Here is a 17,661-nt window from a genome sequence, read left to right as displayed (position 1 = left end):
AAATACAAAGTCCAATGGGCCAAAGAAGAACTAAGAGAAGTATTATACCTATTTAATGCAATGTTCAGACATCACAACAAGGAGGGAAGTGATGTTGGGTTCTAGTGCTTGTTTTCAAGGGCTTTTTTAAATTTCATTTAAATCAAAGGAGCATTTAGTATAATATAATTATGTACAGGGAAGCAGGGATCAGAAAATTACAGAAGACCTATATTTCAGGGGACATTTACCAGAGATTTATGGCAATGTTGGGAAAACAAGCCCAAAACCACAATGAGGGGGACATGTAGGATATTGTATCCAAATGTTACAAGGTTCAGATGTGCCCCAGTGCATCAGAAAGAATATTTAAGAAATTGCCACCACACCTCTTTAAATTTAAGAAGAGACTGTGCCGAATCCATATCCAGTGATAAACCAATATCTTCATTGTCAGGAAGATCAAAAACTTCTACAGATTTTCCATGTAAGTGGGACTCATATGTATCGTCGTCATCATCATAGTCATCATCCTGACAAAATGGGAAAATCATAACACACATATACACTTTGCATTATGGTAGCAGCAATAACAAAAGGACACAGGAAATCCAATCAGTTGCAAAATTTTTCTCAACTCATTACTATTCCTTTTTAGTTTCTTATACCTAGGATAAGCTTTGAAGATGACTTGCAAACACCTTCATTAATGTTCCACAAAAGAGAGCTGAGTAAGCCACACACAAAACAATCATAGACAGCTGATACTTCAAAATACCTTTTGGATTATTGATAAATTGGAAGGATAGCAAGTAGTGATAATCATGTGCCTTGTAATTGTAACGTATGAAGTTTGCCGTTTCTGGTTTTAACAAGTTACCTGTTCAATTTGATTCAAAAAACATCTATTCCATTTGCAGAAGTTACTGCATGTAGCGCAATGTACTTTTAAAAATATGTAGGTATGGCATGATGTTTTACCTGCTCTGTATCATCATGAACATAGTGCTGCTCGTAGAGACATCTCTCCTGCTCTAAGGTCTCACTAATGAGGCGGGCTACTTCACTCTGAGTCCCGGGCTTCTCTCTCCCAATCAGAAACCTACAGAAAACAAACAAATTATTGCTGCAAAAACATAAAGATATGCTTAAGAAATTAGTTTGCCTCACTGTTGCCTTCAATGATGTCTTTGTAAAACTTTCAGATTACGGTTTTGTACTCTCCATTAACAAAAAATGACAAAACCAAAGTACTATTTCATAGAAAACATACGTACCTCACCGTGCCTTTGGTGTTTTTTAATACAGTAGCTGCAAAGAACTGTGTCACTCCTACTAGACTTATGCCATCAACCTCAACAATCTGATCGTTTACTTGAATTCTGCAAAATAAACATATGATTCAACAAAAATATTCTGGCTTAACAAATTTTTGACATGACAAGTTTCACTTAAAACTCACTAGTATTTAAAATGAGAAATTATGAGTCTCAAGAAATTAATTGCTTAAAAACAATCTCTTGATCCTCGGCTTCTGTGCAGATTACCAATTAAAATTTGCACACTATTTGTCTTTACATTGTTCCTACTATTTACATAGTGATTGGTGACTTGGGGTGTCAACATAATTCTGTGGCACTTTTGCACATGGGGACATTCAAAGTTGTTCTTACATTTGCTGTAAGCAGATCTATGCTTATTTTGCAAAAACGTTCCCTATCAAATAAAACCCATGTTTAAAAAAACCTCCACAACATAAAGCAGGAATGCAATATTTATTCAGCTACATTCAGCTTTTGTACTTATATTCACAGCATTTAGCATATCCAATTAAAACAATTGGGCTCAGTTAAAAGGTTGTAAAAAGCATAATCAATTCAATGAAAAACTCACCGTCCATCTCTCTGAGCAGCTCCACCATCTGTTATTGTTTTTACAAAAATACCTAGTTTTTCCAGTCCCTGATCAGCACCAACTCCCATTCCAATAATACTGATGCCCAGACCACTGTCACCTAAGGGATTCAAAAATCTAATATTAGCCGCATAACACAAGATGGAACACTGAGCAGCAGTGAGCTGCTTCAGTGTGTTCCAAGTCCTTCCTCACAAAAGATATGAAAATTCACTTAAAAAAAGAGACATGTTTTCAATCTCGATACTACTTAAAGCCTTTTTGTTCTGTAGTTACAACTACCTGTTAGATTCAAAGCTTCATGAGAGAGCAAGATCTATGAATTGTATATATTTAGTGCAGATCTGTCACTCAGTAATGCAGCCTTTCTAACTTCAATTAGGTATGACAATTTGCACTTAGTAGATGCCTGTCCAGTTAATGTTCACTAAATTCAACACAATTAGCCACAAATGAAAGCCTGAACATACATGCAAAAATTCAAGACCTAAATTCAGGGAAAATAGAGTTTAAAATTGTTTTTATCTTTTGTGCATATAGTATCTCTTGCAAATGTTCAAGGTTTGATTTGCACCTTTTTCAATTTCCACAGGAAACACTTCCATTTTTTCCACTCTTTTCTCAAGTTCATACTCAGCTGAGGCTGCCACAGGGTCAACTTCTTCATTACGTCTATCATAGTCTTCATTTGAGTAAGTACTGAAAACCTAAGAAAGGTAATAGAAAACTTTTTTTAGTGCTTTCCCAACCCATTCCAAACATGATATAATTGAAAGAAAATCAGTAAGGAAATTGAAGGGGTATTTTTGAAGAGCCCATTTTCTAAACAATCATCGATTTAATAAATATTTAATAAATCCTGCTGCTGTCAAGATGGTTTCCAACTTGCACAGAAGAAACATTTTACAAGTTTCAAAACAAAATCTTGAATACTTTTTGTGTTGTAAATGCACCAAATAGTTAAAAGTAATCAGTCAAGGAAATCAGTCATCTCCTCTTTGATATAGTGTGACTTTTTTTAGAACTACATTCCCCCAAATCCTTCTTCCTCTCTTCTTCCCTCCCCCCACACCATCTGCCAATTGCAGTGCTTCAAACAGATATAGTTTTCTGATTTTGCAAGGGAATCATGCAGTTTCCCAGGAAAAGGAAATGCCTTGTTACACACATCACTATTTTTAGGAATCACTCCAGCTGAAATTCTGAATTGTTAAAAATACAAGATAAACAACACAAATTAAGACAGAAATCTAGAAAGGAAGAACGAGTTACTCGTAACAGGGTGAATTTTACTTATCAGCAGGTTCATTTTTTGTATTTAAAGTCATAAGCTAGGGAAAAAGAACAAAAGAAAAAAATACAGCACCCCCCAATTTAGCTGGAAATCAAGGTTTATCTGCTTAAGTCACTGACTCTTTTACTCAACATCACTGTAAGATTAACACACAGTTACGGACTGCAGCTGCAGCAGCTACCTCCCAGTCAAGAACGTGCAGTGCTGACACAAAGTTAACGTACACTGGCCTGCTCTGTTTCTGTAACTTTTGCATTTTCCCACTAAAACTACCTAGACAAGTAACTGCAACCATGTAAATCAGGCAATTAACTGTAATTAACATTGTCCCAGTGAATTTACATCTGTTAGTATATGGTGTTAGCTCTGCATGGCAGTAATCTCAGACACAGGAAAGCAATTATTGAAACAGATTACCCAAAAGCACCTAATAGAACCCAGTATTTCCCATGAGGAAGCTTACTGCTTCATGTCCAGGCTACAGCTGGAGGACAGTTTCACAAACTCTTCACCACATCCTGCAAAACAGCTACTCCAGAAACATGGCATGGCCATAGAGCAGTCCAATAAGTATACAAGATTAGATCCACTCGGCTGAAAGGGAAGGAAGAAACCCACTCTCAGAAGCCTTATGTATCCCGCAGTAAAAGAACCTTCCCGAAAAGTTGTGCTTCCTAAGTCTTGCTTCAAGGTAAACAAACTAATAAACTCCTCTGGACTATCATACAGACACTAGTGGGCAACAACTAGACATAGAAAGACAAGGGTTGCACTTACAGCACCCATCTTCCTTAAAACTTTACAGAAAAATCTGCAAAATAGACACAGAAAACCATCCAAACGGTCTCAAGTATCCTTACTCTAGCACTATCAGAAAAACAAAAAGCCAAGTTCTTTAATTTAATCTCTCTCCCCACCCCCTAGCTTGGTTCCTTCTTCCCTGGTTCCTTCCCCCCCCCCAAGTAAAAATTAAAAAAAAAAAATTCAAAAAATTAAAAAATTTTAAAAAATAATCTTTATAATAAGAAAGTTCATGAGTGGACAAATGATAACCTATTAATGAGAATATTTGAGTTTTTGAGAACAAAGCAAATACTGGGGCATAAAAAAAAATCAAGTCTGCTTATTTATAAGCGTACATATGATCTAGTATTAATAATATGACTAAAATATTAAAGATCACTAACTATCAAAAAGCTGAATGAGCAAAATGGGGAGATTGGTAGCAGTTCATTTTGGAGACACTAACAGCTTATTTTCTTGACTCTTTACAACTCAGGGGTCTAACTCACAAAGCAGAAGATCATGCAAGTAGACGCTATCTACTGAAAAATTACATTAGGAAAGGGATGATCAGATCCTTACACAAGCCTTTATAAAGTGCTGGAAATGTCAGGGAAGCAGCCGCACCATCATAACAGCATTACATATGCTGCAAGTCTTAGACAGCCAGCAGTAAAATATATCTGGAATGTCTAAAAATTACTAAATATTTTTCCAACTTGGAAGTAATAGCATTGTACTCGATAGTCTCATGGAAGTAGCCCATTTTGACACAAAATTGACTATAGGAATTGACCGTCTGCCTGGAGTGGGTCACAGAATTTAAAACTAGTGGTGGCTTAGACTGCAGTGATGTTTATAATTGTTACTCATAAAATAGTAGCACAAACATATATATATCTCTCTGCAAATGAAGATCACTAATATTTATGCACACTAGCTTTTTAAGAAAAACCTATCTGAAGTCAGTTCTGAGTAATCCATTAAAAGAATTCCTTCTTTCCTTTTAAAGGTGAAAGATGGCAAGTGTGTGAGACTGTTTAGATAATATTCTAAAAACATAACCTCACAATTAAGACAAGATAAACCCAGTTCAAAACAGTAAGACACTCCCCCTCCCCTGCCTTCCTCATCTTCAGAAAAATAATTTTGAGGAAAAACATGAATTTACAAAGAATAGAGGAAAAACTGATATATAACCAGAAGCCAAACAATGCATTAACTAAAAGAAAAGCAAGAGCACACTAAGAAAACTATGGCCAAAGAGTCAAGGGCAAAAGACAGAACTTTTTGTTGTGTACATGTGGAATCATAACATGATATTCGTCTTTTGTAAGATGGAAATAGTAAAATTGTTGATACTAATATAGAAAACACAGAACTGCTCAGCAAATTGCTCTCGCCAAGTAGCAAAACTAACACTAAACACAGTTAAAATGTGGATAACAAATAACACAAGTTACACAGTTTGGAAGATTGATGAGAAAGCTAAACACAGTTCATCCCTGTGCTATGTCTGGCAGGGTTTAGTCACTGAATGCATTAGGGACAAAAGAAATTCTAATCTTACTATTAAGCCACTGCTAGCCAGAAATGATAAAATTATTAGTGTGCAAGTGATATTTTTAAAAGTTGCTTTAGCAAATACAAGTTATCGTCTCAACATAGGAGAAACCACATGATTTTTACCGTGGAAATCAGGTGAATTTTACAAGCCTTTTACCATAGCTTGTTATATATCCAGGTTAGAAGGTTATATATCCAGAAGGTTAACCTAACATTAATAACTTCTGGATCCTGTCAAGCTAAAAAGCAATGATAAACCCCATTATCTGAGGGGAAGGGGGGGAGGGAATAAATGTCTTTTTATGCTCAAGACCTCTTTTCTTCAGAATGAAAATAACTTGTGAATAATGAATCAAAATAATTAATCAAAAAAAGGTCTGAAAGAGGGCTGAATTTTTAAGGGTTATTTGAATTAAATTGTTAAGATATGTAACCAGAATTTTTCAAATATATACTTAGTCCTTGCACAGTATATATATTTATTTGGAGACAGAACAAACTGCATTTTTCACACCTGGAAAATTAATCACTTTTTTAATTCAAAACTCAGTTTGTGTCCTTCTATGAAGATGGTAATACCAAGGCAAGCACTCAAAAAACCCCCCACAAAATCCCAACATAGCCTACTGTCTAAAAGACCCTACCATTCAGTTCCTGTTACCATACAGAACTACAAATCTCCATTACATCATCTTAGTGCTATCACAGAAATAAGCATTATCATAGAAGAACAACAACCTCACTTAATTCAAACCCTTAGCAGCACTTAAAAAGAAAAAGCTCTCCTTAAGAAGTATGTTAGTTTTAGCAGAACCTTAATCTTGTTAGAGGGTTAACACTAATTTACCACGTGTTTGCATGAAACTGCTACCGAGCTATAAAACACAGCCCAAAGACCTCCACTCCCATATTAATTTCTAGCAGATAGATTAGTTTGTGCCTGATCAAAAGCAGAACACTACAAAAGTAATTAAACTTACATATGAAGAAGCCAGTAACTGCCCAGAAGGGCTCTCAGCTAACTGGAACGGGAGCAACATCAACACTGCTTTAACATCCTCATGTCACATCACAGTATTTGCTGGAAAGCCCCACAGCACCTGCACAGGCAGCTAAAGTAACACTTCACAGCTGAGAGAGGCACTTGAGTGTTACTGACACCTGCACACCACACCTAGCAACGACTACACCAGTTGGTTCACATTTCTTCTGAAACATGATTCTTACTTTTAACACACGAGTTCACTGACACTCAGCAAGGCCAAGCATGCAAAACACAAGTGGTGGCTCAGGGAATATTATCTATTAGTGAACAGTTTCATCCTTCCACATTGATATGCCTGGCAAAGTGTGAAGTGCCCAGGCAAACACGAATAATCATTTGAATCAGTAGCACTGAAGTAGGACTGAAGTATAATGTACACTTTACAGTTTACTCTTACAATCTCCCTCTTCAGTTAGACATCTCATTACTGCTACCCACTCTTCCCTCTGTTTCCAAAAGCTACATGGTTAGTATTTCATTACCACTACTTGTTCTATTCTAAGTGGAACGTGACAATACCTGATTTTAGTCAACTCATGCTATCAAATCCTTTAATCAGCAAACAGAAACATTTTGCTTACTTTAAACGAAAAAAAAAACCAAACAAAAAACAACAAACCCACACTTTGACTCTTCTTCAAAAAGTATTCAGAATGGGTGATAACTGTTAAACAGGTTAACATTATAAGCCATTATACTCAATGTAGCATTTTCTGTTACCAAACAGGTGGACAGGCAGGTCGCACACACACACTTATCTTGTAGCTCTGCATGACAATCAAAAACCCCAACCAAGTCAGTTTATAACAGGGCAACCTTGCTTCAGATCTACAGCACAGACAATTTCATATAGATAATTTAATCATAAAATAACCAGGATTTTACCAGTATCACCATTCTCTACTTAATTCTCAACAAACCTAGTAAAATATATTCTCTAGTTCTGCATTTCACTGCGGTAGCAAAGGCACTGGAGTTAGCAAGAAAAGCAACACGGTATCTGTTTCAGTTGGGTTCACTCTCACTTTCAGGTATTTTGCCTTTAAATCCCAGTAAAACAAATACTGAAGACAGAGAAAAGCATCCATGAAGATTCAGTGAATTGATTTGTTTTCCTTTTCAAACATCCAGAGCAGGAATTAAGAGACGATCCACATTTTCCCTCTGTAGAAGCAGAGCTCTGCTGTAACATGGTTGTACTCCACCACCATCTCAGATGAGGTGGTGTTGCTCTCTGACTGACAAAGAGAAAGAAAAATTCCAAATAAATAGGATATGACCAGAAGAGGCAAAAACTACTCAGAATACCACATGAAGGGGGGCACCCCAAAAAAATCTTAGCTTCTGAAAGGCTTTCTATATAAAGAAAGTGATTCAGTTATAAGCATCCATAAGCTTCACAGGTATTTTGGTACCACTGATTTAAGCTTGGCAATCCAGAAGAATTAGATATATGTGTTTATTTACTATTCACTGAAACAAAAATCTTGACCTGACCAAATCTGAATAGCAAGAAAATTGGTAAGAAGGACTTCAAAAGAATAACAGTGAACATAGAAATAGCTTACCTGACTGTTTTCTAAAGGCCAGAAGATGAAACAACAAAATAACCCTGCCATACCTGAATTAACTAATGTCTAGTAAAACTGTCACTAGCAATGACCAATACCCTGGGTCTGAAAAGGATCATCTTAATACACCAAGACAAATCAGAGGATGATGATGGTAAATGATTGAGAAATACATCTAAAGAATTTGCATGTTTCCTTTTGGAATAATACTTCACTACTCAATAAAAATGTAAGAACCCTGCAAAAAAATCTGCTACACTGCACCTTCATGATCTCAAGATTACAAAATGTGTAGTCAGATAACAGAGGCACACATTTTACTGATGTCCTCCTAAGTGTTCACCTTCTCTGTTATGTTAGAATTATATGAAAAGGGGTAATGTGGAGTTTCTTCCATCTGTCAAAAGGTAAACAACAAGAAAGTTTCAGCTATTGCCTGTTCATTCTTTATCAGTCTAGGTTAAATATTCTCAGCTGCTAATAATGGCAATCGTCACCAAAAAGATGCTGAATCTTTAAGCAGCTTAACTGCTGAGCTAATGAACTTGTCTCCTACAAATTTGCTTCTCTTGGCCGACCTTCATCACCTCCTCAGTGTGTCTTCTGACTATATCTCCCATGAAACCCTCAAGTGCCTCCTGTTCACCCCCTTTCCTCCTCCTTGTTCTCCACAGCTATTCTCAAAGCAAAACACTGCACAGGCTGGACACGTGTAGTCATCAGCTAAGATTAAGTAAAAAAAGAACAAGTAACTTAAACTACAGCTGCAGCCCTGCCATCAGCAAGGGCACAATCTGCAACTCTGATACAAGTGCTATTTTTCCCCAAGCCAAGCAGTATTTTTAAAATACCTTTAAAAACATCTCTCTCTTCCTGTCAAATCTGGGTGAAACTGCTAGGAAGCCAGAAGCCAGAGGGTCTGAAAAAGGAGTGAGGACAGACAGGTGATGATAACCTGTCATGCTCACTGTCACCTCATCTGACATCCGTAACCTCAGTGTTCTCTTACTTGTCTGTAGTTCTATAGCACCATCAAGTACATCAAACAGGGCAGCTAGGATGTCATATAACTGCATCCAGGGAATAATTCAGTTAGAAATACAGTGAGATATTAATGTAAAGAGTTAATCTGCTCCAGCAGCAAGCCAAGATATAAAAAGATATTCTTTGCTTTTCCTGTCTGGTTTAGATTTCTGCTCTACAGCCCCATAACCTGGGACTCTCATCCAGAGATTCTTGAAATGCCAAATCAATCTGCTATTGTGAATGTTATATATCAAATATTTCCTAAAAAATCAAAACAGAAGACATATCATTAAAAAAAAATATATATTTGAAAGAAAGCTTGAGTTGAAAGTGCTTCTTTCTGGGAAGTTGAACAAAGGGCATGGAATCAAAACATAAAGACATCAGAAACACTGGATATGGAACTTTCTAAAACCAGATAAATCTATACACAGAATTAACTGAATATAAGCTCAATAAACATTAAACTTCTTAATTTAAGTAGCAGTTTAAAGATTATCTTTCCTCAAAAAAAAAACCAACCCAAAAAAAACAAAACCAAAAACCAAACCCACACAAAAAAAAACCCCCAAAACCCCCAAATAACAAAATTTTCACACAGGTGTATGAAATATTCCTCCAGTTAATATCCATGTTTTTAACATTTCATACTGTTAAGTTTAACCATCAGGAGATGCCATACTCTCAGATGCAGGCAGAACACAACGGGGTTACTTTTTGTGCAAAGTTACTGAAAAATACCGTGGAGCGTTTAAGTTAAAAACAGGAAGAAAAGTTATGATGTAAAGTTACAAACGTTGTAATGTTGATGCAAGTGATAAATGGAGCTTCAAAACAATTAAAATCTGAGTTGCAACATACAAACTGTCATTGCAAAAGATCCCAAACAAAGCACAATAAAAATATTCTATTTGTGTCAAGAAAAAAAGCAAATTACCTCACTTCCCACATACAAACCGATTCTGTTTAAATCTGCTCTCAATTCAAATGTCTGTTCCCCTAGAACAACCTACATCCATGTCACATACTTGTTTCTTATGATACAGAAGTATCTTACCGAAGTGCTTGACCAATGGCCAACAAATAATTGACCATTTATGCAGTCATCAATTCTCTAATTACTGAAGAAACCAGGGTTTTGGTATCTTCCACCAGTTTTAGTGTATTTTGTATCCCTTTCTGTGTATGATATCCTAAGTATAGAAGTTACAGTTCAAAAATCAGAGGACTCATTAAGCTGAAGCACCACTCTGCAACATTAACAGTGTTCAGGAGACTACACACTGATGTAGAAAAACTGTGCATCTTCTAGAAGTGGTAAGCATTTACAGATATACAGGAAATCTAACTCAAGTTATCTTCATTACTGCTTCATTAACATCCACAGTAAGCAGTTCTGTACTAAAAAGACTGAAGAGAATGCCAGCCTGAACAAGATTACTGTTTGTGCCCCAGCTATACATAAAACAGCTCTACGCCAATGTGCAAGACAAATGGCAATTTTATGAAGGATTTCCATGTTCTCTCAGAAGCAGCTGATACTTGGCTGGTTAGGACAACACACAAGCTAAGAAACTGCTTTCAGCTTCCTTACTTAAGAAGTAAGTTTAAGCATCTGCTTAACTGTGACAAATATAAAAGTAAAGCCTTTATGAAGGTTTGGGGTTTGGTTTCTTGTTTTGGTTTTTTTTTTTAAAAACTGTGTTCTTGACTTAGCAATCTTAAAGTATTATTCACAAAGAGCTGGGAACTGACACTCCCATGCCACATAAACTGGATAACACTGCTAATTAAGCAGACTTATGGAAGCAAGTATCAGCTGTACTATCTTTTCAGTTTACCTGAGCTACAGGATTTCTATGGATCATAAATCATTGCAAGAGTTAGTCACAGTGCTATTAAAGGTTTCAAGGACAAAGTTTGACGCAGTCAGAGGTAAAAACATCTCAAGAAGTCAATTTGGAAATAGGCATTTGTTTTCCCCACAGAAAGTTTCAAAATTACAAATGTCAAACAGCACTCAGTCATTACGTTTATGTTAATTAAAGCTTTTCAAGGTAATCATAAAGCAAGTGTAATCTCTACATTACAAAAGCAGAGTGAAATGACAGCACAGTTACCTGACTTTATTATTTGCACTGTCTGTAATGCTGCTTGTTTACACAGTTTACTCAGAAAACTTCAAGACAAAGACAAATTCAGTTCCCTTGCAAATACCTTCGACAGCTGAGTGTGCCTTACATTCCTTACTGGCTTCATATGTGGCAACAAGAGACTAAAAATAGCTCATGTACCATAACACAAACCCAGTCAGTGAAGTTCTGCTAATAACTGTGCAGTATCGCTCTCTTTACTACTGTAGGAAAAACAAGCAACCGAGACATAATGTTCCTTAAGGTCTGCAGAGATCAGACAGCAGCAGGACTTAAAAGTGAGGTCACCCACAGCAAATAAGAAATCTTCCCACATGTCACTTATCACCAGCTTCTACAGAATTGAAACTTTTTATGTTAAAAAGTCTCATCTATGCTTATTTTCACAGGCACAGGGCAACACAAAGCAATGGAGTAGTTGCGTAATTATGTTCCGTCTTTCCTGAAATTATCAAATTATGTTCTTAAACCCTGCTACAGATGTCAACAATTATGGATCTCTAGCATGGGTCAGAAGTAGTGCTAACATTGTTAGCTACCATACACATCCCCTGGGACCTTCTCAGTCTCCTTCTTTCACTCAAAAAGCCTTGGCAATTTTCAACTGACTAGAAGCTTCCAAAACAGAGATATCAATCAAGTTCTCTTTGCTGCTGCAGCATAAATACTGGTTTTAGGGTGCCTGTGTGTAAGTTGTATCTATTACCTACACACACATCCAACTTCTCTTTTGGGTGTATCAAGTACAATGGTCAGAGCTCCATCAGTGCAGAACCTTGACGATCTGAGAACGTGCTTTTTCTTGCCCAAACACACTCTGAATGTTTTGAATTCTCCATCAGACACCTGCTAAACTGCAACAGCCAGAGATGGTTTCCTCATAATCACTGGAGAGGTGCAGAAGGAAAGCAGCAAGAATGCCAAGGCCAGCCTGGCCTCTCTCTGGAGTGTCAAAGGAGGAAAATCACAGATCTTCTCCTCTAGTGGCTATGGATGTCTGGAATGGCACTCACATTTCAGTCACACTTATTAGTCTAAATAATGCTAGAAAAAAAAGAAGCTACTAAAATACATCTGGGACCAGGAACAATCTTTTGCTACCACTCAGGATTTTTTTTTTTTTTCCTCTTCCAATTTAAGAGAAACTAAAATCTATGCATAAAGTCAAATACGAAAGATTGCCTTTTGGGAGGTAAAAGTGGGATTTTCTACAAATTTACTGAGATATTAAAGGTACATCATGAAAAAACATTTGGAGTAAGTGGAGAAAAAAAAGTCGGAATTCTTTATTTTACAGAGCACAAAAGCTGAAAACCATATACCAGGACTCATTCCCACTAAGTATCATAGAAAATATGAAACAAAAAGGCAGACAAGGGGAAAGAAATCATTGCTCAGTCATGAGGAACAGAGGGGAAAAAGCTATTGAAAATGACATACAGAAATAGATCCCTATACTTAGCACAGGGAAGAAATAGTCAAGTTTCACTGAAAAGGGATAAAGGAACGCAAATATCACAAGCGCCAATTTTAGGGCCTTAAAAAGGAAGTTCACTGACCGTACTGCTGTAAAGTACAGTGTATTCTGCCAATCCAAGTGGGGCACTATGGCAAGAACTATGTTATTTTTAATGGAAAACTATGTTATTTTTAATGGAACAGTTGCTACCAACCATTCATCTCTCAGTTGTGTAATTGATAATCTGGTACAGGTTGGTCCCTGTGGCTTTCAGAGAAGCAGCTGTAATTGAACAGTGCTAGTTACCAAAAACTGAGTTTTATCTACACAAGAGCTTCCACCACAGTTGGCACAGAGATTTCTGCTAGTGCTTTCAATTAAGTCTGGCATAGACATAACACAGAAGGCAGGAAAAGTCTGTTAGAGCCACTGCTTCAGTAAAATCTCAGCAATAATCAGTAAAACCCTGCCTACAGCAAGTAGGGTCAATGAACATTCACTTACAGTAGACTCTACATGGCACTTTGCTCAGATACTCAGTGCACAAATGCGAGGGGAAATGGACTGATGCCCCTCAGGCTCTCCCACAGCCCTCATCAGACTCATTATGCAGTTTCCAACTGTGGCATTCTCCCCTTCAGTGCTCCAGGTCACCACTAAAGCAGCACCAACTACGAGAAAGCCATATAAAGTCAACCTGTCTATGGAGAGACTATAAAAAACCCACATGCAACAAAACTCATATTTTGCCTCACCCAAAACATTTTCTGGGGCACAGCACTGGCATGTGTTAGCAAACTGGGAAATCACAGCTCTCCACTGCAGGGAGTACAGGAGTCAACAGAAAATTTACATCCCTCTGATCATTATAAGAGAGCCCTGACTCTATATGAACAAAGTGTAAAAATTATTTATTAAAGATGACATTTTTCATTCATGTAACAGTTGAAGAAATACACTTGACAAAGCCTGGACAGTTTCCCATTCCATCCTGCTCTGCATCTCCCAATTCTCCTCCCAAGCTCCAAGAGGGACTAGAATAACTGAAGTCTGCAACAAGACTGTGAGTAAATATGGTTTGAGTTGTGACTTATTTTGTAGGCATTTTTGATGAGGGAAGATCAGAGACCTAAATCTTTTTAATCTGTTAGCAGTGTAACTTACACTACTTCTCATTATTCGGTTTGCCCTGTAACTTCTACTTCTGCAACTTCCTAACTCCAAAATGCTAGTGGTAACACTCCTACCGCTTGCTCACCAAGCCAGGATAAAAAAACCCAAACAACATATATATGGTTATTATTAGAAAGAATTCCAAAATCTTACATAACAGGAACGAGACGTGGTATTTTCTCACAGCTAATTCTGACAACAAGTCTGAACTTGAATCTGAAGATTTGCTACGGGGGTTTTGTTGTTTTGTTTGGGTTTTAAAATTTTTGTACAAAGAGTGAAACTGACAAAATCCTCCCTAATGCAATGCCTCAATTTTAAACAAATTAAGGCAAGTATTAAAGGTCATGTGTTTGTATCTATTCCTAAAAGTTTAGCATTCCTGAAAACGTCCTGTAAGTAAAATCTCAAGTTTCGCTACGCTATCTTGTGAAGCTGCTGTGATTCAGAAATCACTTGTGACTCATTCATGAATTTTCTGAGCAAGATAAGTTAGTTTTGAATAAAAGCCATAAACTTTTAAAGGGTTTTTAGAGCTTTGCAAAAAGAACGCCAAAAAAATGTATTCTCTGGGTAATTCTGACTGCAAAACTATGAAGAGAAGAAAAAAGAAGAAAAAAACCCAAAAATTCAAATGTACTTACCTTGATGGGAGCTGTTGAGAACTTGACTTTTCGGTCTGGCTGCGGATCTTCCTCTTCAGAAAGCCCAGGAAACTCCTCATACTCACTTTCATACATACACTCCTCCTCCTCTCCCTCCAAACTTTCTCTGCCTTCAGGCCCTTGGTTTTCTGGCTCTGTGTCCCTGTCATCATCAAAAGCCGCATTCTCTATTCCAAAAGCACTGAAGTCCTCACTTTGCTTTTCCACCACTTGCTCTTCTTCTTCAGTATCCCCTTCCTGCTCTAGAACATCCTGAACTCGTGTAACTGGACCATCTCTGACAGACATCCCATCCCTTTCTTCTTCCTGATGGGTCTCGCTACCTTCCGTAAACTCTTCTACCACTTCCAAGCAGTAGTTGCTCTTCTTCCCTTCCTGTACTTGACGTGTGAGCAGCTGATCCTCTTGAACATAGCGATCTTTCTCCAAACCGTCTTTTTCATGCCCTGAGGTTTCATCTTGTGTAACCAGCTCTGCGCAAGTCCCCTCCACGGGGGAAACCCTGGAGAGAAAACCATCTGATCTCCGCTGAGCCTCCTGACCAGATGCACTGCCCATATCCCACAGGCTTCTCTCAAGTACCAGTTGCTCTCTTTTGTCTTTTCCAAGTGCCTCGCTCAGCTCGTCTCTGAGGATCACAGGCACTTTGGTGGACACAGCCTTCTCCTGACATCCTTCAGCAACAGCAGATGAATCCAAACTGTGGTGGCCTCTCAAAGGGTCCTGATTCGGAGGACTAACATTTTTGGAAATTTCTTTGGATTCATCAGAATCACTGTCACCTAGAAAGCTTTCCAGCCTCCTAGAAATGGGCCCTGCATTCAGGAAGGAGGATTTGGAACCACTATTGGGATGTTGCTGCTTCAACTCATCATTACCTTGATTTTCAACTTTGTCCAGCATAACTGGAGGACTTACTTCTGTATTAAAACTGCAGTGGTCCACCACACTGCTGCAATCAGAAGCTGAACTGCGCCTTTTCTTATCCTCACTTCTTTCACATTTGCTGGGGGAGTATCTGTCCACCGAGCTCCGCTGTTTTATATTTCTCTCAAATAGCTTCCTGGTCTCCGAAAATTTTTCTGCCAGGGCAACTTTGTCCAAGTCTGATTCATCGTTGCTACGGATGACCTTGTCGGCAGCAGAAGGCACAGACAATGAATCCACAGGACTGCTGCAGGGGCTGGTACTTGTATTAAGAAGATTATTTTTTTTGACAATAACAAAAGATGGGCTACCTGGAGAAGGTCCATACTCTGCTGCTGTGGCCCGGCTGATTAATTTGGTCTCAGCAGGTGGACTGCTTTCACAGGAGGGTGTAGAAGAAGAGCCTCCCATTTGCAGAAACATACTTTTGATCTTGTGTACCCTATTGCCATAAGTGGCAGCTCTGCCTCGACTGTGTGGGTCATTTCCCCCTCCATTGGAAGAGGTGCTCAGCTTCTGATGCAAGCCTGTTTTGTTGGACGTGTTTTCGGGATTGTTTATGCCATCAAAAGAGCATTTGATAGCATGGAAATCAGATTTATAGGCATTTCGGTGTGGGGAAGCACTTCTTAAAGTCCTCTCCCCTTTGCCTTCGGTTTTCATCATCGTCAGAGAGAAAGCTCCCTCGACTCCTCAAGAAGAATGGGAAGGAAGGCTCCCAGGCACAAAGCTTCCACCCTTCAACGCCAGGCAGAGCAGAAGATCTGAAAAGCAGCTTTTCACTCGGCCGGCCTCCCCGCTCGCATTGAAATGGAGCACAGGGGAGTATACGTGGAGAGAAAGAAATCAAAGCGCGTAAATGGCCACATCGGGTATTATCCCCAGCGCGGATCGCCGTATCCGGAGAGCCATCTGCAGAGAGACAGACACTTCGCATTAACGGGGGGCCCCGCCGCCGTGTGACACGAATCCGAACGGAACTCGGGGTGGGAAACGCCGCCCGAGACCTCCCGGCGGGATAAAGCCCATTGTGTCCGCCGGGACGCGCGGACCCAGCTGCTCCCGCCCGCCCGGGCACCGACCTGGCGCTTCCAGCGGGGGATGCGGCTGCGGCAGGCGGCCCCCCCGCCGCTCCCGCCAACAGCCGTCCCGGGCCGGGCCGAGCCGAGCCGAGCCGAGCCGGGCCGGGCGGCGGGGGCAGCGCCCGGCCCTTCCTGCCACCTGGGGGAGGCCGGGCCCGGGCCGGACCCGCCGCACGCACCGCGGCTCGGCGGGGCGGAGGGGCCCTGGCGCCCGGCGCTGCCCGGAAGGGGGGAAGCCGCAAGTTTTGGCCCGAAGTTGAGGCTTCCCCGTGGCGGCGCCTGTGCGCCGGGGGCCGCCGCGGCACCTCGCCCCAAACTTTCCGAGCCGGCCTACCTGGAGGCGGGGGTCCCGCCAGCTCCTTCCCCTCAGCGCTGCCGGCCGCCCAGCGGCCGCGCACCCCACGCCATCATTATCCGCCGCCAGCCGCCCTCCTTCCTCCCCTCCCTCCCGCTCCGCGATCCTCACTCCACCTTCCTCCGTCCGCCCGCCCCTCACGGCGCCGCTCCAAACCGCCGCCCGCCCGCCCCGCTCTCACGCTGCATGGGCGCCCTCCGCCGCGCTGTGTCTCGGGCCCGCCCGCGCGCGCTCCCTCGCTCGCACACAAAGAGAGGGAGCGGCGGGCGCGCCCTGGCTGCGCTCGGCGTGAGGGAGCCCAGGGGCTGGGGGCGGCGAGGGCAGCGCCTCCCGCGCTGGGATATACCACGCCGCGGCGGGATGCGGGTTTCGGGTGATACCATGTCGGGGAGGCGGCGCTGCGCGGTCCGCTCTGGCGGGTCGCTCACCGGCCCTAAGGCCGGGTGAAGCGCCGCGGCTGCGACTGGGGCTGGCGGGGCGAGGGGCGGCGGTGGGCGCTGAGGCAGCGCGAATGCCGGGGTGCCGGCGCCGGGGAGCTGCGCGCTATTTTCAGAGCCTGGGCGGGCAGCGGTGCCCCCGGTTTCACCGCAGGGCAGCGCAGGTCCCGGGTCGCGGCAGCTGCCACGGCCGAGGATCTGACAGTCGGAAGTAACAACAGCGCCAAACAGT

General features: G+C 40.7%; 1 protein-coding gene across 5 annotated transcripts in view; it reads right to left on the bottom strand.

Annotated features, from left to right (window-relative positions):
* Positions 1-17,244, bottom strand: part of LOC115609032 (neurabin-1-like) — a 43,123-nt gene extending 25,879 nt beyond the window's left edge. For 4 of the 5 annotated variants that reach the window (XM_030488680.1, XM_030488682.1, XM_030488683.1 and 1 more), the window contains exons 1-7: positions 16,972-17,116; positions 14,608-16,467; positions 2,468-2,600; positions 1,873-1,993; positions 1,257-1,361; positions 961-1,081; positions 369-512 (exon numbers count right to left, since the gene is read on the bottom strand). In XM_030488680.1, coding sequence (XP_030344540.1) covers positions 369-512; positions 961-1,081; positions 1,257-1,361; positions 1,873-1,993; positions 2,468-2,600; positions 14,608-16,221 — 2,238 coding nt within the window. In that variant the 5' untranslated portion in view covers positions 16,222-16,467; positions 16,972-17,116. Of the gene's footprint in view, positions 1-368; positions 513-960; positions 1,082-1,256; positions 1,362-1,872; positions 1,994-2,467; positions 2,601-14,607; positions 16,468-16,971; positions 17,117-17,173 lie in introns of those variants that run through there. The other variant, XM_030488681.1, reaches the window with a different exon arrangement.
* Positions 17,245-17,661: the final 417 nt, after the last annotated feature.

The sequence above is a fragment of the Strigops habroptila genome, chromosome 5 (assembly GCF_004027225.2).
Source record: "Strigops habroptila isolate Jane chromosome 5, bStrHab1.2.pri, whole genome shotgun sequence".
NCBI classification, from domain to species: domain Eukaryota; kingdom Metazoa; phylum Chordata; class Aves; order Psittaciformes; family Psittacidae; genus Strigops; species Strigops habroptila.
The sequence above is the reverse complement of the archived record's forward strand: the minus strand, read 5'-3'. Positions and strand labels throughout refer to the sequence as shown.